The 27,555-nt window shown below is 40.6% G+C and overlaps 1 protein-coding gene across 6 annotated transcripts in view; it reads left to right on the top strand.

Moving 5' to 3' along the window:
- The window catches only part of BCAS3 (BCAS3 microtubule associated cell migration factor), a 1,340,542-nt gene that overhangs the window by 399,222 nt on the left and 913,765 nt on the right, over positions 1-27,555 (top strand). For all 6 annotated transcript variants that reach the window (XR_008888692.1, XM_056556703.1, XM_056556707.1 and 3 more), the window contains exon 14: positions 26,901-27,034. Coding sequence is in view for 5 of the 6 variants with exons in the window: in XM_056556703.1 (XP_056412678.1) it covers positions 26,901-27,034 (134 nt within the window). In the remaining variant the exon portion in view is untranslated. The remainder of the gene's footprint in view (positions 1-26,900; positions 27,035-27,555) is intronic.

Below are 27,555 nucleotides of genomic sequence, written 5' to 3'. Positions count from 1 at the left end.
CATTTTTTTTTTTGTGTTTTTTTTTTTCTTCTCATTTCAGATCCATGTATGTAGAGGACTACCTTGGATTCGGTGGACTACGATGACCAGCGTTTTTTTTCTTCTTTAATATAAATAAAATTGTTAACGAAGGCTGGTGGGGGAGTGTTTTTTGGAATAAAAGTTTTTTAAATGTGTTGTGTTTTAAAAATGTTTACATTTACTTTACAGGCTTAGAAGTAGAAGCCGTCTTATAGGCAGAGTCCATCACTAAGCCAGGGCTTAGCATTAGCCCCAAACACAGCTTGCGATAAACCCCAATTATTACAACAGGCCTGGAGTGTCATAAATGGCGCACCAAGGTGGTTGCAGGCTACCAATATTTAAGCTAGGGAGGGCCAGTAAAAGTGGTCCTCGCCCACCCTGGTAATGTCAGACTGTTGCTTTTTGGTTGGTAACTGGCTGGAAAAAAAAATAGGGGGAACAATTTAATTATTTATGAACAAAAACACATATGGTTCCCTGTATTTTCATTCTCAGCCAGATACCAACCAAGCAGCAACAACCTAACGTTACCAGGGTGGGCGAGGACCATTGTTAGTGGCTCTCCCCAGCCTAAATAACGACAGCCTGTTACCGACTAGGCCCAGTAGCGCCATTTTTGATGCTCTGGGCATGTTGGTACTGGCTCTTCCCGGCACCCTTGTGGTGGTGGGTTCCAGGGTTATAATTGTGGGTTACCACTATCTGTAATTGGGGCTAATGCTAAGCCTCGGCTTAGTAATGGACTCTGTCTATAAGACAACTTCTACTACTAAGCCTGTAAAGTAAATTAAAAAATTAAAAAAAACACAACATGTTTTCAAAACTGTTATTCCAAAAAACACTCCCTCACAAGCCCTCATTAACAATTTTATTTATACTAAATACAAAAAAACATGGGTCATCGTCATAGTCCACCAAATCCAATGAATCTAAAGTATTCCTCTGTATACACGGATCTGGAATGGAAAGAGAAAAAAAACACAAAAAATTGGTTAGTACATTTATAGCGCTCTTCCCTGGGGAGAATGCCCATAAAGCAGGGGTTTCAAACAGGGAGCCTCCAGCTGTTGCTAAACTACACCCTCATAATTTCCAGACAGGCTTAGGCTGTCTGGGAATGATGGGAGTTGTAATTTAAAGGGGTATTCCGCCCCTAGACATCTTATCCCCTATCCAAAGGATAGGGGATAAGATGTCAGATCGCCGCAGTCCTGCTGCTGGGGACCCCCGGGATCCCCGCTGCGGCCCCGCGCTATCATTACAGCACAGAGCGAGTTCACTCTGCTCCTAATGATGGGCGGTACAGGGGCCGGAGTATCGTTACGTCACGGCTCCACCCCTCGTGATGTCACGGCCCGCCCCTTTCAATACAAGTCTATGGGAGCGGGCGTGGCGGTCGTCACGCCCCCTCCCATAGACTTGCATTAAGGGGACGGGCCGTGATGTCACGAGGGGCGGCGCCATGACGTCACGCTGCTCCGTCCCCCGTATCGCCCGTCATTACGCACAGAGCGAACTCGCTCTGTGCTGTAATGATAGCGCAGTGCCGCAGCGGGGATCCCGGGGGTCCACAGCAGCGGGACCGCAGCGATCTGACATCTTATCCCCTATCCTTTGGATAGGGGATAAGATGTCTAGGGGCGGAATGCCCCTTTAACAACAGTGAGCCTCCAGTTAAGCACCAGCTGTGATTTCATATTTCCCACCCAGAGCAGTGATTGTGGCTCTGGCGGGATATATTAAATTACAATGCTGTACTTTTATATTTTTGTGAGTTGGCCTGCTCCGCTCCCCGGCCACCTGCCCTCATCCACCACCCGCCCAGCATGCTCTTACAGTGAGGACATGCTAGGAGTTGTAGTCTTGCAACAGCTAGCAGGCAGGAGGTAGATGCAGGCGGGTTGCTGTGGAGCGGAGCTTCACAAAAAGTCGCACAAAAGTTGTAGTTGCAACTTTTTGTACAACTTTTTAACCCCTTAAGGACCCAGGGCATACCTGTACGTCCTGAGTCTGCTCCCATTCTAAAATGCAGGGAAAGTTGATCGCCCCATCCTTAAGTGAAACTAAACTAATGCCAGTTAGCTCAGGGGGCTGTTCGGGACCGCTGCTGTGAAATCGCGGCGTCCCGTGCAGCTGTAGGACACGAGGAGGGTCCCCTTACCTGCCTCCTGGTGTCTGATCGCCAAATGACTGCTCAGTGCCTGAGATCCAGGCATGAGCAGTCAAGCGGCAGAATCATCGATCAATGGTTTCCTATGAGAAACCATTGCTCAATGTAAAAGATCAGTGTGTGCAGTGTTATAGCCCCCTATGGGAGCTATAACATTGCAAAAAGAAAAGTAAAAAAAATCTAAGTTAATAAAGATCATTTAACCCCTTCCCTATTAAAAGTTTGAATCACCCCTCTTTTCCCATTTAAAATAAAACTGTGTAAATAAAAATAAACATATGTGGTATCACCGCGTGCGGAAATGTCTGAATTATAAAAATATATCGTTAATTAACGGTCAACGGCGTACGCGCAAAAAAATTCCAATGTCCAAAATAGCGTATTTTTGGTCAATCATGAAAAAATGAATATTAAGATCAATAAGTCCGATCAATACAAAAATGGTACCTCTAAAAACCTCAGATCACTGCGCAAAAAATGAGCCCTCATACGGAAAATTAAAAAAGTTACAGGGGTCAGAATATGACAATTTTAAGCTTATAAATTTTCCTGCATGTAGTTATGAGTTTTTTCAGAAGTACGACAAAATTAAACCTATATAAGTAGGGTATCATTTTAATCGTATTGACCTTCAGAATAAAGAGAAGATGTCATTTTTGCTGAAAAATGTACTGTGTAGAAACGGAAGACCCCAAAAGTTACAAAATGGCATTTTTTCTTCAATTTTGTCACCATAAAATGATTTTACTATGTACCTGCCAGACAGTAATGGACGAGCTTAAACAGAATCTGTGCTTGTCTTGGGGCAAAATGGCTATGTTGTGAGATTACCATAACACTGTGGCTAGCTTTTTGTGAACTGGTATTTCATGTTTGACTTTTATTTTTTTGACTACAAATTCCACAATTCTATTTTCCTCCCTCCCACACATCAGCCACCCCACCCATTGAAACATAAATGACCTGCATCAATTCAAAAGACCTGTGGTTTTCAATCAGGGGGCCTAGAGCTGTGACATTAGTTGCATATTGATCTCTCTCCCACCAAGCAATCCCTCCACCCATTAAAGCAGACAGGCTCCTTGTCATCAGCTGACTAGTGAGTCTGGTCTCGGCCGCATTGCAACCTGGGAAAAATCTGAGACAACAGTCATTTTGTATGCTGTTAAAAATAAATATTGGAGTGAATATCAGAGAAGAATTTTGAGAAAACCGTCACACACAGGTACAGACACGATATTATGAACTACACTTTTTACAGCCCCTTTAGCATAGTCAAATAAAAAAAATTCCTGGAATACCCCATTAAGGGGTTAAAAATGCTGTCAAAAGCAAGTTTTGTAAGCCAGGTCAGACCTGGTTTTGACTTTTTGAAGGGGGTTTACAACTTTTTTATTTGCTTATGTGCAACATTCGCACTTCATAAATTCCAGACCACTACAAAGTGAAAACTGAAAGTTGCTTAGGTAGAGCTATTTGCAACTTTAGGCGTACCCACAAAAGTCGCACATAATATTGCTTAGGCGCACGTTCGACTTTTTGTGCGACTTTTGTAAGCAAAAAAGAGCTCTAAATCCCTTGATAAATCCACTCCCCCATATCTATTAAAACATGCTGGGAGTTGTAGTTTTCCAACATATGGTCTTTCACATGATTATCTAAGGAGTTAAAATTTAACTGTGGGTAAACTACATCTTTCAGTATATCCTCAGAGCTGTAGACTTACGGTACCAGACATGCTGGGCTTTGCAGTTTTCCCTTCATGTCAGGGTTTGACTATAATTAGAACAGGGTGCTGATTGGCTGCAGAGAAGCCTATCATTTTAGGACCAAAGGGGTAATGTTTATAGACTATTCATTCACCACTGGGAATTTTGGAAAGAAGGATATGCCAAGTAGCTCAATGATGGCATATTTTGAAGCTTTCCTTTTTAGTCAGTGGCTTACTCTGATTTACCAGTTAAGCACGCAGGGCGTATGGGTACACCCCCGTTCCCGAGTCCTTAAGGACTCAGGGCGTACCTGTACAGGTTAAACCTCGTGGGTCCCGGTTGCTACGGACAGCCAGGACCCATGGCTAATGCCGGGCACCGCTGATCGGGCCGAGGACCGGCATTAACCCTTTAGAGTTCGCGATCAAAGTTGATCGTGGCGTCTAAACTGAAAGTAAAACTATCCCGGCAGCTTAGCGGAGCTGATCGGAACTATCGTGACAGAATCGCGATGTCTCGATCAGCTCACTGGACGACGGGAGGATCCTCACCTGCCTCTTCGTCGTCCGATCGGCGATCTACTGGTCCTTGCCTGCGCAGTAGGCTGGAGCAGCAGAGCGCTGTTAACACTGATCAATGCTATGTTATGACATAGCTTTGAACAGTGTATGCAATCAAAAGATTGCATGGTTTAGCCTCCTAAGGGGGCTAAAAAAAAGTAAACAGTGGTAAAAAATAAGAGAAAAAATTTGAATAAGCCTCCCCCTAATAAAAGTGTATATCACCCCCTTTTCCGCCTTGTGCGTAAATGTCTGAACTAATAAAATATAAGGTTGGGTAAACCGCACGGCCGATGCCGTACACGTAAAAAAAATACCAAAGTCCAAAATTGTGAATTTTTGGTCACTTCATATACCATAAAAATATTAATAAAAAGCAATCAAAAAGTCCCATCATAACAAAAATAACAATAAAAACTACGGACCACGGCGCAAAAAATAAGCCTTCATATAGCTCCATATGCGGAAAAAAGTTATAGGGGTCAGAAGATGACAATTTTAAACATACTAATTTTGGTGCATGTATTTATACTTTTTTTAAAGTAGTAAAATAAATAAACCTACATAAATTGGGTATCCCTGTAACCGTATGGACCTACAGAATAAAAATAATGGGGTTTATTTACCAAGAGATTAGTGTAGGTTTCTTTGTGGGTTTTGATTTCCCACTGGTATTTTCCCAAGGTATTTACTAAGGTTTCCCTACATTTTGCACTTTTCCCTACATTTTGCTTTTTTTACAACTGTTCTGATCTGTCGGGTTTTTCTCAGCTCAAATACAACACTTTTTCTGTGGAAACCTTAGTAAATATGTTGGGATTTTTCAAAACTGTCGGGGCCACGAATGCTTTATCCCGTGGCCACGCCCCCTTTTCGGGTTTTTCTTGTAAAATGGAGGGTTTTGTTTTTTTTGGTCGCAAATTGTGTCGCAAGGGACGTGCGACACAATTTGGGTGCAAAACCCGACAAAAAAGAGTCGGGATCACGTTAGTCAATAAACCCCAATGGGTCATTTTTACCGAAAAATGCACTACGTAGAAACAGCAACCAGGACCCACAGGTGCCGGGGCTGAAAACGTCACACTGCCGCTCAGCCTATCGCCGGCCGAGCCGGGACTTCGCTGCGGCCGGTGATTGGCTGAGTGCAGTATGACTCGCCGACCACCGTCAACCAGGAAGAGGATCGCGGCGGAGACCGGAGACGGTTACCGGAGGCATCGGGGGAGCAGAGGAAGGTATGTATCTCTTTATTTTTTTTTACTGCCAGCAGTATGGGGGACAATTTTTCCATCCTGGAGTACTCCTTTAAGGTAAAATGGGCTAAGTCCTTAAGGGGTTAAAAGCCTTAGTGATGTACTAAGGATTCTAATTGGGGTTGTACACTGACATAGAAGGTCAAGTTGCCTATAAAAGGTGACATCAAAAATGTGCATATTCTTTTCCACAGAATTTCCAGTAAAGCATGAATGGCCTATTCTCCATGGCCCTGATTTATCAAACTGTGTGAGAGAAAAAAAAAATTTTTTTTCCCACAACAACCAATCACAGCTCAGCTATCGAGCTCTGGTAAAGTGAAAGCTGAGATGTGATTGGTTGTTGTGGGAAAATCACCCCCGCAGTTTGATAAATCTGGGCAAATATGTCTTTATATGTCAAGGAGAAACATTACCCCTTTTATCACAAAAAATGCAATGTTGGTCATGCACAACCATCTCCCAAAAAAAACTAACTTTGAGCATGCATATTAGAGTTATACATGGTATGACGTCTATAAGCATTTTGGGTGATTGTTTAATAGTGGTAATTAGAAGTGATTAATTTATTTGATAAAATTTCCTTGTTTCTTCTTAATAAGGTTTCCATATTCTCTCCCATATCCTCTTCCATATTATCCCTTTTTCCTTTCCATGTAGTAGTACAGAGCAAAACTGTGTCTCGTGCTCTGGGACCAGAAGTACCCTTTATCTATCTTTGCTACTGCCACCACATAGTCTTACTGCACATTGACGCAGGATGTGAACAGGTAGCTAGCAGTGAGAAGTATTGTGCAATTACTACAAAGCTTAACGCACAGCAACAAGACAATGACAGGGACAGGGACACCCTTGCTTACAACTATTCTTCTCAGCCATATAATAGACAGAGACCGTAGCCAGTGCTAAACATGCAGGTGGTTTATAGTTTATGCAAATTAAGAAAACATCAGGTAGTTAATATAAATTTTGATCAAACTGTACAAGCCCACTTGCCATTTCACCCGATTCAAGGGGGGTCACTTACTTTAAACTGGTTTGTAAATTTGTGTAAAGTAATATAGTTTATGTAGCCTATAGCGTTCTGTGGGCAGTCTGGGGAATTACTTGACCCCTTGTGGGTCAGTCTAAGCAGTCTATGGTTCCTAGTAATAAACATAAGAGTTTATTTACTGTATATGTAATCTGTTGGTTTATTTGCTTCTAGATAATAGAGTTCTAGTCATGGGCTAGTTGCTACTATTTTAGGAAACAGTTCCACAGCAAAATACACGTTGTACATTGCACCAATCTACATTGAAGGGCTGAAAATAAGTGGCATTTCTGCAACAGAATGAGAATGCTGTGGATTTGAAATTCTGCAGTATGCATTTATGTTTGTGTTGATTTGTTATGCTAAATATTTTGTACTGCAAACTGTTGAACTTTATGCTATAGATGATTCTATAATTTTATGGCTTCAACTACGCCACATTACATCTCCATCCATTTTTCAAGTAGTATTGAGCTATAATATGGCACCCATAAAAATTTATAGGACCATGTTGTACCTTCTTATGCCCTTAATATCATATAACGTTTATTTTATTTTTTTTATAAATCTGTGAGAGCTAAAAAAAAATTCCATTACAGTGGAGAAAGTGCCTTATTTATATTGTGCTCTATGAAGTGCTTAATATTGACCTGTGAAGAACTTTTGGAGCCGCCGTCAGACACCATTGTGAGACTTGAAACTGATTTAAACAATTGGAGTTTCAGGTTTTTGTTGTTATAGTTAACTTACATGTGTAATTGTCAATGTTTTACAACTATTCTATTACTTTAGCAGATGAAAAATTATGAGCAAAAATAATAAAATAACCTATGCTCAGCCTTCACTCAGTGTGGTATGTTTATTTTTTATGAGATAGGAAGGGTCATAAAATCCTGTTTTAAGGGATAATTTAAGAACAATTGTGAAATGTCCACCATAACAGCTGCATCTAGTTTGTTTTTCAATTTTCCTGTTGCCTTTGTTGTTTATTAGCTGTGACTCTGAGGTCAGAATTAAAACAAATATTTTAATGGCAGCATTTATGATGTTGGCAAGGCGTAGTGCGGCAAAGAGCTGTGATCTGGAGTGGACTCGATATGGGTGGTGCGAGGTACACAAGGAACAACCGTTGATTTGTGATTTGTTTCTCTGGAGGAGTTGCTACATCACACTACTGATAAGCATCACTGTGTCTCTGCATTTCGGTTGCAGATACATCACTGATATACTAGGGATCTTGCAGGCAAGGGCAGGAAAAAGGGAGATTTGGTGGAGGAATAAAACTCGTAAGGAAATATATCAACTATATAAAAAGAAACATACATATGCTCTTTCTATTCAGAGCCAGTGGGACTGCTAAATAGAAGCAGGGTGCTGTCAGTTTCTACAGTCAGTGAACCAGCAGCATGCATGCATGCTTGACTGCTGCTTCATTCACAATGTGTATACTGAGCACCCTTTCTCATGATTGTAACCTATCCAGTGAATAGGTATTAGATTGTGATAACACGTGATTGCCCTATCTATTGCACTTTATTTTGACACTGACCTGGGGTCAGGGCGGAGATCAAGCGAAATGGATAGCACGAAATGGCTGTTGCTTTAGGTCTGCATCCTTGAACCATGTAGTGCAAATAAAGGAATTATTTTAGCTCCACTCGTGAATGCCGCAAACTGTTTACCTTTATGTATAGACTTTCCATTGGAAACAATTATGGGGGAGATTTATCAAAGCATGTGCAAAGGAAAAGTTGGCCAATTGCCCATAGCAACCAGTCAGATTGCTTCTTTTATTTTTCAGAGGGCTTTTTAAAAATAAAAGACGCAATTGGATTGGGGTGGGGGTGTTGTTTGGGGGGGGGGGGGGCAATCCACTGCAGAGGTAGCCGGAGGGCTTACTTCTCCTGCGGTCCAGTCGGTCGCTCTGGGTTAGAGCCTTTCTTTAGCAGCCTATATGACTCCAGTGCAGAATACACAGATCAATGTAGTTTTATGGAACTGCATTGAACTGTATGAGGGATCTAATGATTCTTCCTAAAAGTCTTCTATGGGGACAATCAAAAAATATAATAAAAGTTTCATCAACCCCCTTTTATAAAAATAAACATATTTGGTATCGCCGTGTGCGTAATTGTCCAAACTATTTAAAATATAATATTATTTATCATGTATGGTGAATGGCGTAAAAATGTAAACATACCAAGCCCAAGAATTGCATTTTTTAAAATCACATGATACCCCAGAAATGCTTAAATGGGTATTCCAGGCAAAAACATGTTATCTCCTATCGAAAGGATAGGGGATAAGATGTCTGATCGCAGGGGGCCCGCCGCTGGGACCCTCCGCGATCTCCCTGCAGCAGCCCGCATTCTATGCGCAGCTGCGTCTGAAGTTTCAGAAACCGCCAGGCTTCCGAGACGGGGATGTGACGTCACGCCACGCCACCTCCATTCATTTCTATGGGAGGGGGCGTAACAGCCGCAACGCCCCTTCCCATAGACATTAATGGTGGGGGCGTGCTGTGACGTCACGTCCCCGTCTTGGAAGCCCGGAGGTTTCCGAAACTTCAGACACAGCTACGCATAGAATGCGGGCTGCTGCAGGGAGATCGCAGGGGGTCCCACCGGCAGGCGCCCCGCGACCTGACATCTTATCCCCTATCCTTTCGATAGGGGATAACATGTTTTTGCCCGGAATACCCCTTTAAGTAAAAAGCCTGATCAATGCCACAATTGTACCGATAAAATGTAAACAAAAATGTTTTAAGTTATAGTGGTCAGAATAAGACAATTAGTAAAATATGATGCAAACTATACAAATTGGGGATTGTCTCAACCTGCTTCTGAGAAGAGAGTTAAGGGCAGGATCTTCCTGTTCATCCAACCTCTGATGGGATGCTACTGTGGACAGTGATAAACTGAGCAAGAAGGTCCTGCTCCGAGATTCGCTTCAGAAGCAGGTTGAAGAGATGAGTGGCAGCGGATGGAAAGAAGTAGAAATGGAAATTTGGGGGACCTGGTGTAGATGAGTATAATTTAGTGTTCTGTTTTACCAAGGCCAAGCACTGTATTATTTTTCTACACAGCCAGAATACCCCCCTTTAGAGTGTATTCATACTTACAGTATCCTGCGCATACTGTACAGTATTCACAGTATTTAAAGCTGCAGATTTTATGCTACAGAGTTCAAAGTAAACTAAATGACTGAACACAGATGCAGATCTGCAGCTTGAAATCCTGCGCATCAAATATTTGCAGAATACTATACAGTGGGGAAAAAAGTATTTAGTCAGCTACCAATTGTGCAAGTTCTCCCACTTAAAAAGATGAGAGAGGCCTGTAATTTTCATCATATGTATACCTCAACTATAAGAGACATAATGAGAAAATAAAATCCATAAAATCACATTGTCTGATTTAAAAAAAAAATATTTGCAAATGATGGTGGAAAATAAGTATTTGGTCACCTAGAAACAAGCAAGATTTCTGGCTCTCACAGACCTGTAACTTCTTTAAGAGTCTCCTCTGTCCACCACTCATTACCTGTATCAATGGCACCTGTTTGAACTTATCAGTATAAAAGACACCTGTCCACAACCTCAAACCGTCATACCTGAAACTCCACTAAGGCTAAGACCAAAGAGCTGTCAAAGGACACCAGAAACAAAATTGTAGACCTGCACCAGACTGGGAAGACTGAATCTTGGTGTGAAGAAATCAACTGTGGGAGCAATTATTAGAAAATGGAAGACATACAAGACCACTGATAATCTCCCTCAATCTGGGACTCCACGCAAGATCTCACCCCGTGGTGTCAAAATGATCACAAGAACGGTGGGCAAAAATCCCAGAACCACACGGGGGACCTAGTGAATGACCTGCAGAAAGCTGGGACTGAAGTAACAAAGGCTACCATCAGTAACACACTATGTTGCCAGGGACTCAAATCATGCAGTGCCAGACGTGTCCCCCGGCTTGAGCCAGTACATGTCTGAGCTTGTCTGAAGTTTGTGTTTTTTTTGTAAATCCAAAGTACACCATACCTACTGTGAAGCAGGGGGGGTGGAAACATCATGCTTTGGGGCTGTGTTTCTGCTAAGGGACCAGTGAAAACCTCCTTCCATCAGCAAGGGCATTGAAGATGAAACGTGGCTGGGTCTTTCAGCATGACAATGATCCCAAACACAAGACCCGGGCAACAAAGAAGTGGCTTCGTAAGAAGCATTTCAAGGTCCTGGAGTGGCCAAGCCAGTCTCCAGTTCTCAACCCCATAGAAAACCTTTGGAGGGAGTTGAAAGTCCGTGTTGCCCAGCGACAGTCCAAAAACATCACTGCTCTAGAGGATATGTGCATGGAGAAATGGGCCAAAATACCAGCAACAGTGTGTGGAAACCTTATGTTCGACCTCTGTGATTGCCAACAAAAGGTGTATAACAATGTATTGAGATTAACTTTTGTTATTGACCAAATACTTTATTGTATTTTCCACCATAATTTGCAAATAAATTCTGTACAAAATCAGACCATGTGATTTTATGGATATTTTTTTTCTCATTATGTCTCATAGTTGAGGTATACCTATGATGAAAATTACAGGCCTCTCTCATCTTTTTAAGTGGGAGAACTTGCACAATTGGTGGCCGACTAAATACTTTTTTGCCCCACTGTACATTTGAGTAGACCCTTAAGTAAGTTTAAGACAGATTCTAATATTTTTATTATGAGAGTACCTTTACCATTCATCAGGAATTCACAGTTTTTCTTTCTGTAACTAAGAAAACTCACTTATGGGACATATCTCTTTTTATTATAGGCAAATTTTAAGCCAATAGTTTTACCTTTTTTAAAAAAAAAAATCCCAGTTACTAGTTTGGCCACTTGGTGACAGTGTCTTACCTACACATGGTATACTCCTTATTTATATACAGTAGTTTGAACTTGCATAACACTCTTCCTTTATTTTACACAGAGTTAAAATGGCTCTAATGATATGATGAAACAGCATTACAATCGGTTACAGCAGGTTCCTATGCTTTACACAATCTTGTTTCAAATGTTTGCCAGCTCATAAAATACCTTGCTGTTTTTAGCCATTTAAAGGGGTATTCTGAGATCAGGAGAAAATAAATAAAGCATATAGCATTGCTTACATGTCTGCTTCAGCAATGAAACCACAAAAAATCTTATTTGTTTTGTGTGTGTGTGTTTCTTCATATGTTGGATAATCACTATGTTTTCTTCTCAGTACTACAACTCTGAGAATGCAATGGTTCCCACTCTTGATCGCAACTCTCCCACCCTGCTCACTCCCCTGTCACAGCACTCCTGCTAGTTACCTGCCCGAAGCTGCTGCAGAACTTTACACAGCAGACTATTTTTGCACACAGCAAGTTTGCAAAAGCTTCTGTAATCATTGTTTGTCTGCTCCGCTGGCTGAAGCATTTCTTAGTATGCTGTAAACACACTTCATTCTTTTCTCAATTGCCTAATAGAACGAATATGTATGTTTGTATATGGCACGGAGATGGTTATATAAGCTGTGGGGCTGGTCAAAGGCATTACTCAGGGGGTGGTGCTTGAGCTTAGAGACAAGAACCAGCCCACACCTCCTGAGACAGCAGAAGATGATGTGTTTCCTTTGGAGAGAGGGGGGAATCAGGGAGCTGAGACAACACCATAGTGAAAACGAAAAAAAATTTCTCAACTTCCTGCAGGGGAAAATCAAGCAAAAAATGCTGTAGCCAGTACAGTTTGTGACAACACTATAAAACACTCAATAGTTATTTTTTTTAAAGATAATTCTGTCAATACTTATATAATGCCTAGTTATTTATAACTTTGTCTTATAAGCCTTTTTCATTAGATGGATTCTTTTCACTTAACCACAGTTTATAGATAGTTAGATATCTTTAACTATTACTATTACCAACACACCTTAGGGTGCTTTGGAGTAACATGAAGGAGTCCAAACTTCTTACAACCATAAAAAATGTTTATACAACTTATTAAATATCAAAAAAGTATCAACTCTATGCATTAATGGATAGGATCTACATATTTTAAGATATTTAGCACAGCTTTTACGTGTTAGTGAGTAAATACTCCTAGGCCAGGTTTCCACACAGGTTTTTTTCTGGCATTTTTTGGAAAACTGCCTTTGCAGAAGTGGATACATGAGAAAAAAGAAGTATAAGTCCTTCCTTCATATTTCCTATTCCATAATGGGAGATTGCCGCCGCAAACTCCCGCAGCCGGGGGAACTACTACTCCCATCATGGAAACAAGTCTGTTCCATGATGAGATTAGTAGTAATCCCGCAGCACTGCAGGAGTTTGCTGATTTCACTCCTTCTGAGCATGCTCAGAAGTAATAATGGTTCAAAAAGGATATTAACCCCTTAAGGACGCAGCCCTTTTTCACCTTAAAGGGGTACTCCGGTGATTAGACATCTTATCCCTTATCCAAAGAATAGGGGATAAGATGCCTGACCATGGGAGTCCCACCGCTGGGGACCCCCGTGATCTTGCACGCAGCACCCCGTTTGTAATCAGTCCCCGGAGCGCGTTCGCTCCGGGTCTGATTACGGGCGATCACAGGGCGGGGCGGCGTGTGACGTCTAAAGGGTTAATAGCCGCACGCTATTAGCCACAGGTCCCGGCCGTTGTTCGAGGTGGCCCCGCGTTATAGAAAGGAAAAGGACTCAGGACATACTGGTACGTCCTTGGTCCTTAAGAGGTTAAAGGGGTACTTCGGTGGAAAACTTTTAATTTTTTTAATCAACTGGTGCCAGAAAGTTAAACAGATTTGTAAATTACTTCTGATAAAAAAAATCTTAATCCTTCCAGTACATATTAGCTGCTGAATACTACAGAGAAAATACTTTTCTTATTGGAACACGGAGCTCTCTGCTGACATCACGAGCACAGTGCTCTCTGCTGACATCTCTGTCCATTTTAGGAACTGTCGAGAGCAGCATATGAGCTATGTGTTCCAAAAAGAAAAGAATTTCCTGTGTAGTATTCAGCAGCTAAGAAGTACTGGAAGGATTAAGATTTTTTAATGGAAGTAATTTACAAATTTGTTTAACTTTCTGGCCCCAGAAGTACCAAAGTACCCCTTTAACAGAATATACCTGGAAGTGACAAAGTTGTGTGCCCACGAAACGGCATCATCACGATGGCACAGTGGACTCCATATGGCCACGGGCATCATGTCTACTCCATCCATATTCTGTTAATATTAGTATATTCTGTGAATATTTTTCTGGTACACTGAGGTCCGTATTATCTATCAAAGTAGTGGTTTGTGCCAAAATTTTCCATATGTTATTGCCATATGGGCTTCCTTGTGTTTATGGGGTATATTTTTAGGGGTTAGGGGATTTTATCTTTGTCTCGTATTGCATTTTGTAAATAAAGATAGATTTTGATATATTATTTTTTGGTATATTATTGTATGATTTATGGGTGACAATATAGGTTAATGTATTGGTGTTTTTTTGTTGTCATGCATATATTTTTTTCACGGAAGAGTATAGGTGATGCCCAACTTGATCCAAGTTAAACACCACTACCTGAAAATGGTTGTCCACTGACTTTCCTCATCCAACCTGACAGAGCTTGATTGTTTTACTGAGAGGAATGGCAGAAAATCACCACATACAGGTGTAAAAACCTTGTGGCATCATATCCAAGAAGACCGAAGTCTTCACTAAGTACTGAGTAGGGATTAAATACTTGTGTCCATGCCAAATTTTAGTTTTTTTTCTTTTTTTATCAATTTATTTTCTTTGTGGGTTATTGAGTGCAGATTGATGGGGTAAACTTAAATTTTTTCACCGAAACATAACAAAATGTGGAAAAAAATTAAATGCTCTTAAGACTTTCAGAATGCACTGTACTTCATTGCTTTTAGGCTAGGTTCCCACAGTGCACCTTTAGGCAGATGTTATTGTGAAAAATGCATCCATAAAAATGCGGAAATTTTATGTCTGTATTTTTTCAAATGAATGTGCCACAATTTTCTAGACACAAATTTTTCAATCAAATATGCCCGAAAGTACACTGTGTAAATTGAGCCTAATAGCTCTAAAAGTAATCAGAAATTACTTATGAACCTTATTTATCATAGGAATAAAAATGGGCTGAAAATCCTTACAAGCAAAAAACAAAAAGCTTAGTTATTATTCTCCTACAATTATTATTATTTATTACTTTTCAAATTCCGGTCCCATAACAAACTTAGACATTCTTGGTAAAGTTGGGATTTTGTTTTCTTACAGTTCATCGACTTTAGAAGATGTCCAGATTAGTAGATGTTTTACATTTAAATCATGTAATCTGTGATCATAGAAAGAAGTGAGAAAGAAACTACAGACTTAATTTAATAAATATCTACACTTAGTAAATAATTGATGGTTTTTAGAGGCGTTACTTCTTCCAGTCGAGTGGCCTGAGAGCTGTGAAGTGCGACACATCTAACTCTGAAGTAATGACCCCTCCTTGGCCACCAGAGTGCTTTTCCATCTATTAGGAACAAGCAAATTAATGTTGGACTTGCTGTAAAACAGATTAAGATGTGTACCCCTTTGAATGCTTGACTGCGGCTTCAATGGACATGACATTTTTCTGGTTACTTAAATGCTGTTTATTGAAATGTGGTGGTGGTCTCAAGTTAATAGTTAAGAGTTACAGTGGCTTTCAGTCTGCTGAGATTTTCACATTGATCAAAGTGCAGTCACAAAGAAAATAAAGATGTTTGCCATAACTTAAAATATATACAAAATCATTACAGTAAAATCAAGAACCAAGAAATTGGTAATTGTGTTCTCGTCACAGTTAAGCGTTATTAATGCAGAAAAAAATACTTTTTATGTCTTTCTATGCAAAGCAGCCTTTGTGCTTTAACACAACAATAAAAGTTCTTGAAAACTTAGCACATCCAGGTCCTATCAAATGCTAAAACTTTATACTTTGACAACTTTAATGAAACGTCTGATGTTGTAAGTTTATTTGTTAATGGATAGTAAATGAAGGGTTAATGTTTTACTAAACACCATATACTTGTGTTTCTTTCACTCTCAAAATGTGCATAGCATTATGAGGCATATAAATAATTTACGAGCCTGGTGTTGTTAGCAGCCCTCTTTGGTCAGTTTGCTGGTGAAAAACATTAAGCGTTGGGTTAACAACTGATTTCAGGACTTAAGCAAGTGGCTAGACTTTCATTAGACAGATGATAGGTTCTAACTTAACAGCTGGGCCTTCATAAATGGGAATTTGATTGCTTCATGGTGGTCGGGAGCTAATTTCACACCCATCTAAACTAAATCTCAAATTTCCTTAGAAATGTAAAATAATCACAGATGTGAGCCAATCAAAATGGTGAAAATGGCTAAACGGCAAAACCCTTTCATGCTTTGGTGCAATAAATTCCTGTATTAGAAAGTTATTTTGTTGTCAGGTACATTCATATTTGGTTGTCATTTAATGGAGTTTACCAAAAAATTGTACATAATAGAAGGACAATGTCATGTACTGTGTACTGAGATGTAACAATGATTCATACAACAATCTAGCCGTGAATATGGCGTCTTATTTTTTACTCATGGCCTGAAGATTCATGGTGCTGTTATATACATTCCCTATGAGGTACAATATCCACCTTTAAAACTACTTATAGGGGATAAGATGCCTGATCGCGGGAGTCCCGCCGCTGGGGACCCCCGGTATCATGCACGCGGCACCCCGTTTGTAATCAGTCCCCGGAGCGTGTTCGCTCCGGGTCTGATTACGGGCGACTACAGGGCGGGCGGCGTGTGACGTCACTCCTGCGCCGGCGTGTGATGTCACGCTCCGCCCCACAATGCAAGCCTACGGGAGGGGGCGTGATAGCTATCATGCCCCCTCCCGTAGGCTTGCATTGAGGGGCGGAGCGTGACGTCACATGTCGGCACAGGCGTGACGTCACACGCCGCCTGCCCTATAGTCGCCGGTAATCAGTCCCGGAGCGAACACGCTCCGGGGACTGATTACAAACGGGGTGCCGCGTGCATGATCCCGGGGGTCCCCAGCGGCGGGACTCCCGCGATCAGGCATCTTATCCCCTATCCTTAGGATAGGGGATAAGATGTTTAAGCACCGGAGAACCCCTTTAAATTAGTTCTAAAAATCTTTAACCTTCCAGTACTTATTAGCAGCTGTATGCTACTGAGGAAATTCTTTTCTTTTTGAATTTCTTTTTTGTATGTCCACAGTGCTCTCTGCTGACACCTGATGCCCGTATCAGGAACTGTCCAGAGCAGGAGAAAATCCCCATAGCAAACCTAAGCTGCTCTGGACAGTTCCTGACACGAACAGAGGTGTCAGCAGAGAGCACTGTGGACAAGACAAAAAAGAAAATAATTTCCTCTGTATTATACAGCAGCTAATAAGTACTGAAAGGATTAAAGGGGTATTCCAGGCCAAAACTTTTTTTTATATATCAACTGGCTCAGGAAAGTTAAACAGATTTGTAAATTACTTCTATTAAAAAATCTTAATCCTTCCAATAGTTATTAGCTTCTGAAGTTGAGTTGTTGTTTTCTGTCTAACTGCTCTCTGATGACTCACGTACCGGTAGCTGTGCAGTTCCTATGGGGATATTCTCCCATCATGCACAGCTCCCGGGATGTGACATCATCATTGAGCAGTTAGACAGAAAACTTCAGAAGCTAATAACTATTGGAAGGATTAAGATTTTTTAATAGAAGTAATTTACAAATCTGTTTAACTTTCCAGAGCCAGTTGATATATATAAAAAAAGGTTTTGCCTGGAATACCCCTTTAAGATTTTTAAATAGAAGTTATTTACAAATCTGTTTAACTTTCTGGCACAAGTTCATTTAAAAAGAAAGTTTTCACCGGAGTACCCCTTTAGGGTCACATGTGCTGTATTTTTCAGCATTTTTGCTGCTGGGTATTTTCCTATCCATTGACTTCAGTAGGTAGGAAAATATGCAGCAAAATACGGCACATGTGACCCTACCCTCACAGTGGAAGAAAGGCAGGCCCAGAGGATCTGCTATGCTCCTTGGCCGCAATACCTCTCAGCATGACATCACATTGCTTTTATTGACACAAAGTGTGACTTATATGAAGGGTAATCGGGTAAAAGAGGGAGTCCTCTTTGTCTGCCTTACTGCTTTGGCACCCCAGTGACTCTTGGCTAAACAGTTAGGATCAGCATTATCTCAGATCCTGGCTGCTGCAGCAAAGTGTCATCTGTAGTAAACAGGTGTTCCTGCCCTTCCCCCATTCCTAAACATGTTGAATGCACGCCTCCATATTTTTAGGAAAAAGTAAAGTGAACTATATGTCCTGTGCTGTTAGTGAAAATGGCGCATTTAGCTGTGATTCGCATAATTTGCATAATCTCAATAAAATGTGCTATTTTTACCATGATAGACTAAAACCCTCTACATTATTTTCTAATAATAGCCTATGCTGCAATATACAAGCAAAGAAAAAACAATCCAGAATGCTTCTTTATTAAGGAAAAAAAAATTGTATAATGAATGTTTATCGGCTAGTCTTAACTTTGCTTGTAACTACAAATACATACACTTAAGTTCGCTTGGATGTAAATTTGTCATGTAAATCTAATTTTGGGTGACATGGGTTCCTCTGATGCTAGACAACATCAGTTTAAAGTAGTAAAGCTACAATGTATTGTATTTTCACCAGTGGAGCCAATAGTCTGCAAATGGTTGAAAAATGAAGCTGTGATCAAAGCAAAGCACATTTGCCACTACACCCCTTTTCTAAAATATATACAGCATTGGGCTTCCACATACAATTTTCCATTTGAAGCTGAATGCTGAAGGCAGTTGTTTATAAACTCATGACTTTATTTTCTTATCTTGATAGTGTACAGATATTACCAGCCTTGTAGAAGACTTCATTACTCTGGGAAGTAGACGAGACATGCAATGAATTGCTTGTGTTTGATCTTTAACCATCATGTACTCTGCTACCCTCTTTAGAACATCAGAAACTTGAACTATATATTTTCATTCTCTTTCTTGTGTGTGTGTGTGTGTGTATATATATATATATATATTGCACATATTTTGTAGTTTTCACCCATGCATTTACTAATGCATACACCTTTTTTAGAATCATAACGTACAGGGGATATACTTTAATTCTTATATCAGTTGCACTGTCACCAAAAGTAATTTTTAAAATATGTCATCAACACTTCAAGTGTTTGATCTGTTGGGGTATGTGTGTTCAGACCCTGACTGATCAGTCGAATAAACCAGGAGTTGTACATGTTTAACAAATTCTCTCCTAGCTCTGTGTCACATGACAGAGACGACCGTATGATGTAAATCAGTGGGGCTGTCTCTGTCCCATAGATCAGTGTTTTTCAACCTTTTTTGTGCAAAGGCACACTTTTTTCATGAAAAAAATCACGAGGCACACCACCATTAGAAACTGTTAAAAATGTTTTACTCTGTGCCTATATCAGTATTTCCCAACCAGTGTGCCTCCAGCTGTTGCAAAACTACAACTCCCAGCGTGCCCGGACAGCCTTTGGCTGTCCGGGCATGCTTGGAATTGTAGTTTTACAACAGCTGGAGGCATGCTGGTTTGGAAACACTGGCCTATATTGACTATATATAAGGTTGGCAGTATAGTTACCCCCACATTAGGTTGTAGTTCCCCAACATTAGGTTGTAGTTCCCCCACGTTAGGTCCAGTATAGTCCCCCCACATTAGGTCCAGTATAGTCCCCCCACATTAGGTGCAGTATAGTTCCCCCACAGACATACAGCCTTCAGCCATACAGTGTATTACTGAAGGCTGTATGCCTGTGTTCTGCCCCACTTCGGTGTTCCGAGCACCGCTCCTCCGGTCCGGCTATAGCAGTAGGTCCCGGGACCGGAGGAGCGGTGCTCGGAACACCGAAGAAGACGCGCCGCTGGTAACACTTACCAAGTTGACAGCGTGCGTCCTCCTCGCTGCTCCGGTCCTCCGCGATTGTTGCTATGGCACACGCATGGGATGTCAGTGACGTCCCTGCGTGCGCTACCTCCCAGCGGTCCCCGCGTTTTTAAAGTAAACGCGGGGCCGCAGGGACTTAGAGGCATCCCTGTGTCCCGAAAGCAACTTTCGGGACACAGAGATGTCCCGCTGCAAAAACACCCGGTGGGTGTTTTCCCCACGGCACACCTTACACTAGTGTGCCGCGGCACAGTGGTTGAAAAACACTGCCATAGATACAGAGAAGGGAGAGAATATTGCATCCCCAACATTTGTTCTAGCAATAAAATCTTTTGATAAGTCTCTCACATGTCAAAAGTTTTGTTTTTAGTGATGGTGAGTTATTGTATACTGCATATTGCTTATTGGTTGATATGGTCCCACTGCCCGAATCCTTACCATCCTTAGACTAAAGGGGTGCAGGTGCATCTATTTACCAATTTTCCAATGGCATGGAGTTCAGCAGAGCTTCACAGGTTGATGACATCACAGAGCTGGTGGATGTTAGAGACCTCGCACTCCCCCCACCTTCCGGTTAGGACACCTGGTCCCCAATCGACACCTGAGACTTTGTAATACTAATAAGTCACATGACACACTGAAACCTATCCAGAAGACCACTAGGGAGATTTATCACAGATTTGTCACATGAGATCAGGGAGGGAAAATGGCTAGTTGGGTCCAATTTGGGCGTTTCCACTAAGGGGTGCATTCACTTTTGTTGCAATAGTTTAGACATTAATGGCTGTGTGTTGTGTTATTTTGAGGCTGTCAGCAACAATAAATGTGCACTAACTACTTTACATTGTAGCAGAGTGTCATTTCTTCAGTGTTGTCACATTAAAAGATATAATAAAATATTTACAAAACTGAGAGGAGTGGACTCACTTATGTGAGATACTGTATAAGAGCACAGAAGCATTAGACGATGGAATCTGTTCAGCAGACAATTGAAAGCTTGTGCCTCATGCCTTGGAGACTAGCTTTCAGATCCCTGCAGGACAGGGTCTTTGATGCTGCTGGGCTGCTATATGTGCTGTACATAGGAGTTGCAAACCTCATGTGAGTCATGGTTTATGGACGGTATGGAGTACTAACAAACACATGCCTTTTTTACTTGTCTTTTATTGGTTGGTGCAAAAACCATGAAAATAAAAAATAACAGATGATTTACTGTCATTAGACAGTCCTACTAGCGGTCTGTGTGAAATCACGTTGCAGCACAGGCCATTAAGTAGAGAAGGAAATTCAGGTTTTTCATTTTTTGTAGCTCCACCCATCTTTCTCTCAATTTACATGTACACAGACATGTCAGACAGTGGGTGGGCCACCAGGATAAGTAATAAGTGTAGTGTCACAGGAAGCCCCTTCACACTCTACATCACTTGGGGTACTGTATGTGATCCATCATTGTGGTAGACAACCCTGGCTTAGTGACCCAGTCATTGACTGTTGGCCTCCAATGCATTTTGATTTCCTCCATAAGTTATGTGTCTAAGCTGATAGACCGAGATCAGCAGGGGACCAGGAAAACCTTACTACAGTAATGCCAGTGAATTGATGTGTTTGCCACATCTTTTTTTTTTTCCTTTTTATACCAGGGTAGGGTCACATGTGCCATATTTTGCTGCATATTTGCTGTTGTGTATTTTCCTACCTATTGAAATCAATGGGTAGCAAAATCAGCTGCAGAAAATACGCAAAAAATACACAGTCCATACACTACATCTAACCCTACCCTTTTTGATAACCTGTATCTGAAGATTTAGCTCTGGATCCATTGTTAATTCATCACAAAATTTACAACACTAGTGTTGCTCGCGAATATTCGCAAAGCGAATTTTATTCGCGAATATCGCATATTCGCGAATTCGCGAATATTCGCGAATATAGCACTATATATTCGTAATTACGAATATTCGTATTTTTTTTTCTTTTTTCTTCACAGTACACATCACAGTGATCATCCCTCTCTCCTTCTAGCTTGTTTGGTGTGAAGAAGGCTCTAATAGTACTGTGTGAAACTGTCGTGCGAATTTTCGCACATGCGAATATTAGCATATGCTAATGTTCGCATATGCGAATTTTCGTTTATGTTATTTTATGCAAATTTTCGCATACGCGATTTTTCGTGCATGCGAAAATAAAACGAGGGCATTACGAATATGCGAATATTCGCGAATATATGACGAATATCCGTCCATATATTCGCGAATATTCGCGAATTCGAATATGGCCTATGCTGCTCAACACTATACAACACTAGGAATTGATTTCAGACTTCTTTTTTTCCATTGAGTTCAATGCCAGCCGTTGACTCCAGTTGCCATGTAGGTCTTTGCATACTGTCTGGTTCACAGATCAGCCTTGGGTGTAACAGTTCCAGCAGCATATAGCCAATAAATAAATGCTTCCAGCGCTCAAAGGTATCGTAAAAAATGCTTCTTTATTTATCTTCTTAAAAAGTATATGACACATGCCCCCCTTAATTATAGACTTCTGACCTTTTGTCCTGTCTTTTTTAAGGGGTGCTCCACTGTTTAACAACTTATTCCCTATTCACAGGATGGTAAGTGTCTGATCGTGGATGGTCTGATCTCTGGGACTTGTCACGATCTCCAGAACGGGAAATGCGCTTCATGAGAGCACCAGAGGTAGCAGCACTACTTTAGAGAATGCAATATGAAGAATACAGATGGCACTCATTATTATGCAGCAATGTGAAGTTTATTCAGTCAGGTCTGGATACAGGTAGGCCGACGGGCCGTTGGCCTACCTGTATCCGGACCTGACTGAATAAACTTCACATTACTGCATAATCGTGAGTGTCATCTGTATTCTTCATATTGCATTGGACACTCTATTAATTTGGGATTGAGCACCACGAGTGACAGCACATCCGGAGTGTGGGATATAGACTGCACAGGTCCACATGTTCACACCACTCTGTAGAGCAGTGCCGACTTACCTGTTGCTTGGAATTGGACTACTTTAGAGAATGCATGGATTGTGTGCCAAAGAAGGTAAAATAGAAAAAAGAAGCATTGTATGGAATGCCTTTGAGTGCTGAAAGCATTTTTTTTATTGGCATTGAGTTCTGTGAGAAAATGTGCAACAAAATTCGCAGATCAGAAGCAACCCTAACATCTACTCATCCCACCAAAAATGTTGTATTCTTATTGATCAGTATTCTTAGCCAAAAGCACCTAGTTTATGCTAAAAAGACTGACTAAAATATTTAGTGTGAAACACATACACAAGTTACTTTTTTTATGTGGTGGTGTTATATCTGTGCTCTGCAGCTTCAGCACTAGCTTATGTTAGAAACAGGGGCCTACTATAATAACTTCTCTAAGAATCATTACATTTTCATTTACATGAAGTGTAAGTAATAAATCTACTGGCTGCAGGATGAAGTAAAAAAAACAACCTTTCTTTGAATTAAATGAATATTTTTATATCTATTTTTCCCTGCCCTAAACAGTATAGCTTACTAAATATACAATACCACCACAAAACCAGGCTGGAATTAAGAATTAAGACACAGAAAGAAAATCTATCCAAATGCTATATTCCATTATTGTCAGATTTTGCCATGTGATAATTCCATCTGTTTTCCTTTGATGAAGGTGTTGTTGAAGGAAATTCAAATTATAGGCTGTGTTTTATGCCTTGCTGGCATACTCCTGTTTTTGGAGTAGCATGAATGTTTCTGGTACTTGCAGACATGTGGCATACTAGGTGTTATAAATAGGATCTTCTGAACATGGCTTGCAACTGCTGCTTTCCAACATTCCTAGTGGCTTCTTGGAGAGTATGATATACTCTTTAATTTTGGTCTTTCAGGTTAACCATCTGACGCCTGCTTACTGCTTTCTTAACCAGCCTCAGTAAAATTTGCTAGCAAATAATTTTCTATACCACCAGCAGATTAGATCCCACCTTCTAAGCCAAGGTTCATCTATCAAATCCAGTCTAGAAGAGCAAGTAAAAGAGAAAGAGAGAGGAAGCTCCCAGATAAACATACCGCAGCGCCTAAACTCCTAATCACTCTAGGCTTCCGCTTCCAGGCCCTATAATTAGAAGTCCTTCTCTTCCTTGTATTCCTAGTTGACGCAAATGCTTTTTGTGGCTTGGCACCTCATTTGGGGCGTGGGTTTAGTTTACGGGCCAGCCTGAAATTGGTTTAGTCTTCTGATACAGCATAAATAGCTCTCAAGCCACAGTCTACATCTGTACACTTTTCTTCCTTTTATGTATATGTGCTCTGAACTTTAAGTCTTTTCCTGAAAGCAGCTTATTGTTTGGTATTCAGTACGTGCGAAAGATAGGAAGTTGTAAATTAAAATAAAACATATGTATGCCTTTCCCTCCCTCCTTCTTAGGCAGTTGTAGAAGGTAAAAAGAAATCCTATTAGTGGGATAGTGGGGGTAAGGTTTCAAGGGCTTGATTTCCTTACCGATCTGCAGTGTTTTCAGCAGAAATGGCAGCATTGTGGTTGCTCAGAGAAATAGACAAAGCATTCTGTATAACGTTATACGAATGTATACTGTTAGTTCTTTACAATTATTCAATCAAGAAAATGAAGTATTTCTCACAGAAAAGGATTGCAGTAACCTATGTTTTGCTATACACATCTTTATTCCCTTTATGTGTATTGGAACAAAAAAAAAGGGAGTAAAAAAGCTAATTGGACATAATGTCACACAAAACTCCAAAAATGGGCTGGACAAAATTATTGTCACCCTTAACTTAATATTTGGTTGCAAACCCATTGGAAAAAAGAACTGAAATCAGTGGCTTCCTATAACCATCAATAAGCTTCTTACACCACTCAGCCAGAATATTGGACCACTCTTCCTTTGCAAACTGCTCCAGAGGAGATATGATAGAGACTTTTAAATACATAAAGGGAATCAACACGGTAAAGGAGGAGAGCATATTTAAAAGAAGAAAAACTACCACAAGAGGATATAATTTTAAATTAGAGGGGCAAAGAATTAAAAGTAATATTAGGAAGTATTACTTTACTGAGAGAGTAGTGGATGCATGGAATAGCCTTCCTGCAGAAGTGGTCCCTGCAAATGCAGTGAAGGAGTTTAAACATGCATGGGATAAGCATAAGGCTATCCATCATATAAGATAGGGCCAGGGACTATTGATAGGATTCAGATTATTGGGCAGACTAGATGGGCCAAATGGATCTTATCTGCCGACACATTCTATGTTTCTATGTTTCCAGGTCTCTCTTATTGGAATGGCGCCTTTTCCCAACAGCAATTTTAAGATCTCTCCACAGGTGTTCAATGGGATTTAGATCTGGACTCATTGCTGGCACTTCATAACTATCCAGCGCTTTGTTGCCATTCATTTCTGGGTGCTTTTTGACGTATGTTTGGGGTCATTGTCCTGCTGGAAGACCCAAGATCTCGGATGCAAACCCAGCTTTCTGACACTGGGTTGTACAGTGTGACCCAAAATCCGTTGGTAATCCTCAGATTTCATGATGCCTTGCACTCAATTAAGACACCCAGTGCCAGAGGCAGCAAAACAACCCCAAAACATCATTGAACCTCCACCTTATTTCACTGTAGATACTGTGTTCTTTTCTCTGTAGGCCTCATTCCGTTTTCAGTAAACAGTAGAATGATGTGCTTTACCAAAAAGCTCTATCTCGGTCTCACCTGTCCACAAGACGTTTTCCCAGAAGGATTTTGGCTTACTCAAGTTCATTTTGGCAAAATGTAGTCTTGCTTTTTTATGTCTCTGTGTCAGCAGTGGGGTCCTCCTGGGTCTCCTGCCATAGCATTTCATTTCATTTAAATCTCGACAGATAGTTCGCGCTGACACTGATGCTCCCTGAGCCTGCAGGACAGCTTGAATATCTTTGGAACTTGTTTGGGGCTGCTTTTCCACCATCTGGACTATCCTGCGTTGACACCTTTCATAAATTTTTCTCTACCGTCCATGCCCAGGGAGATTATCTACAGTGCCTTGGGTTGCAAACTTCTTGATAATGTTGTGCACTGTGGACAAAGGCAAATCTAGCTCTCTGGAGAGGGACTTGTAACCTTGAGATTGTTGATATTTTTCCACAATTTTGGTTCTCAAGTCCTCAAGACAGTTCTCTTCACCTCTTTCTGTTGTCCATGCTTAGTGTGGCACACACAGACACACAATGCAAAGACTAAGTGAACTTCTCTCCTTTTTATCTGCTTTCAGGTGTGATTTTCATATTGCCCACACCTGTTACTTGCCCCAGGTGAGTTTAAAGGAGCATCACATGCTTTAAACAATCCTATTTTTCCACAATTTTGAAATGGTGGCAATCATTTTGTCCAGCCCATTTTTTAGAGTTTGGTGGGACATTATGTCCAATTAGCTTTTTAAAAAAAAACATTTTTTATGTGTGGTTAAGTTCCAATACACACAAAGGGAATAAACATGTGTAATGCATAACATGTGTTACTGGAATCCTTTGCTGTGAGAAATACTTTATTTTCTTGAAAAATTTCAGGGGTGTCAACTTTTACGGCCATGACTTTATATATATATATATATATATATATATATATATGTGAATCTTATATTGTAAGGATATATATTATAATGCACACATCCATACAGTACAGACTATGTGCACACTGCAAAATATCAACATGGAGATTCCAGTTTAACATTGGAAATACAAAATCAATTTTTTTTGGGAACATATGCACTAGTGCATGCATAAAGGAAAGGAGGAGAAAACGTTTGTTGCTATTATATTACAGAGATGATGATTGTGAGAATTCTGGCTACTATTTCATTGCAGTATTGTTGCTGTGTTGTTGACTCTGTAGCTGGTATGACGTGCACTATGACTGGCAGAATGCAGCCATCAAAGTTGGCAATATGCTTAGTGGAACTGTAGATTTAGCACTGTATCCATCTGCAGTGTGGTAAAACTATTAACTTTAATGTATGCTGCATATTCATCTTCATAAGATGAATACCTAGAAGCTAAACTTAGGAAAGATAATTTTACAAGATATGTCACAGTCGCCTTTTTGCTATGACAGTTGTATTTACATGTTCAGAAAATACATTAAGTGGTAAAATATTTTCTTTGTCTTCCTAGGAATGTTGCTGGTTACTTCTGATACACTTGGACATGATTTCCATGTATTCCAGATCCTTACTCATCCTTGGTCTTCTTCCCAAAGTGCTGTTCATCACTTGTACACTCTGCATCGTGGAGAGACTGAAGCTAAAGTAAGTTTACTTTGTGGGATGTAAAGTGTGCTTTGTTAATATGGACTTGGAGTCCCATGTGCATTAAAGTGGTTATCTCACCATGAACGTTTATGAAATATCCACATTATGGGTGACACATGCCAAATAGTTGAGGCTTCACTTATGGATGACCACAGATAAGAGGAACTGTATGGAGAGTTGGGTCACAATTTGTTTGCTTTGCTCTATACAGCTTAAAACTGTAACACTGAAAACACAAATGTCCTATTCCTGTACAGCCCCTTTAAATTCACTATGTGTGCAAAGTTTTGTTTGTACATTATATATATATATATATATATATATATATAAGAAGTATGCAAATAAGTTTCTCATCACACCACCATATAAGGTAGCGTGCCCTCTGATCAGCTCTGGCTAATTGGGATCAGAAGCTAATTGGGATTAATGCCAAGTCAGAATTCATCCCAGAAGGGAAGAAAACCCATCTGCAGACAGCTGTTTCGGGGTGCTTGCCCCTTGTCAGTACAGAGGAGGGT

The sequence above is a fragment of the Hyla sarda genome, chromosome 2 (genome assembly GCF_029499605.1).
Source record: "Hyla sarda isolate aHylSar1 chromosome 2, aHylSar1.hap1, whole genome shotgun sequence".
In the NCBI taxonomy this organism is placed as follows: domain Eukaryota; kingdom Metazoa; phylum Chordata; class Amphibia; order Anura; family Hylidae; genus Hyla; species Hyla sarda.
The sequence above is the reverse complement of the archived record's forward strand: the minus strand, read 5'-3'. Positions and strand labels throughout refer to the sequence as shown.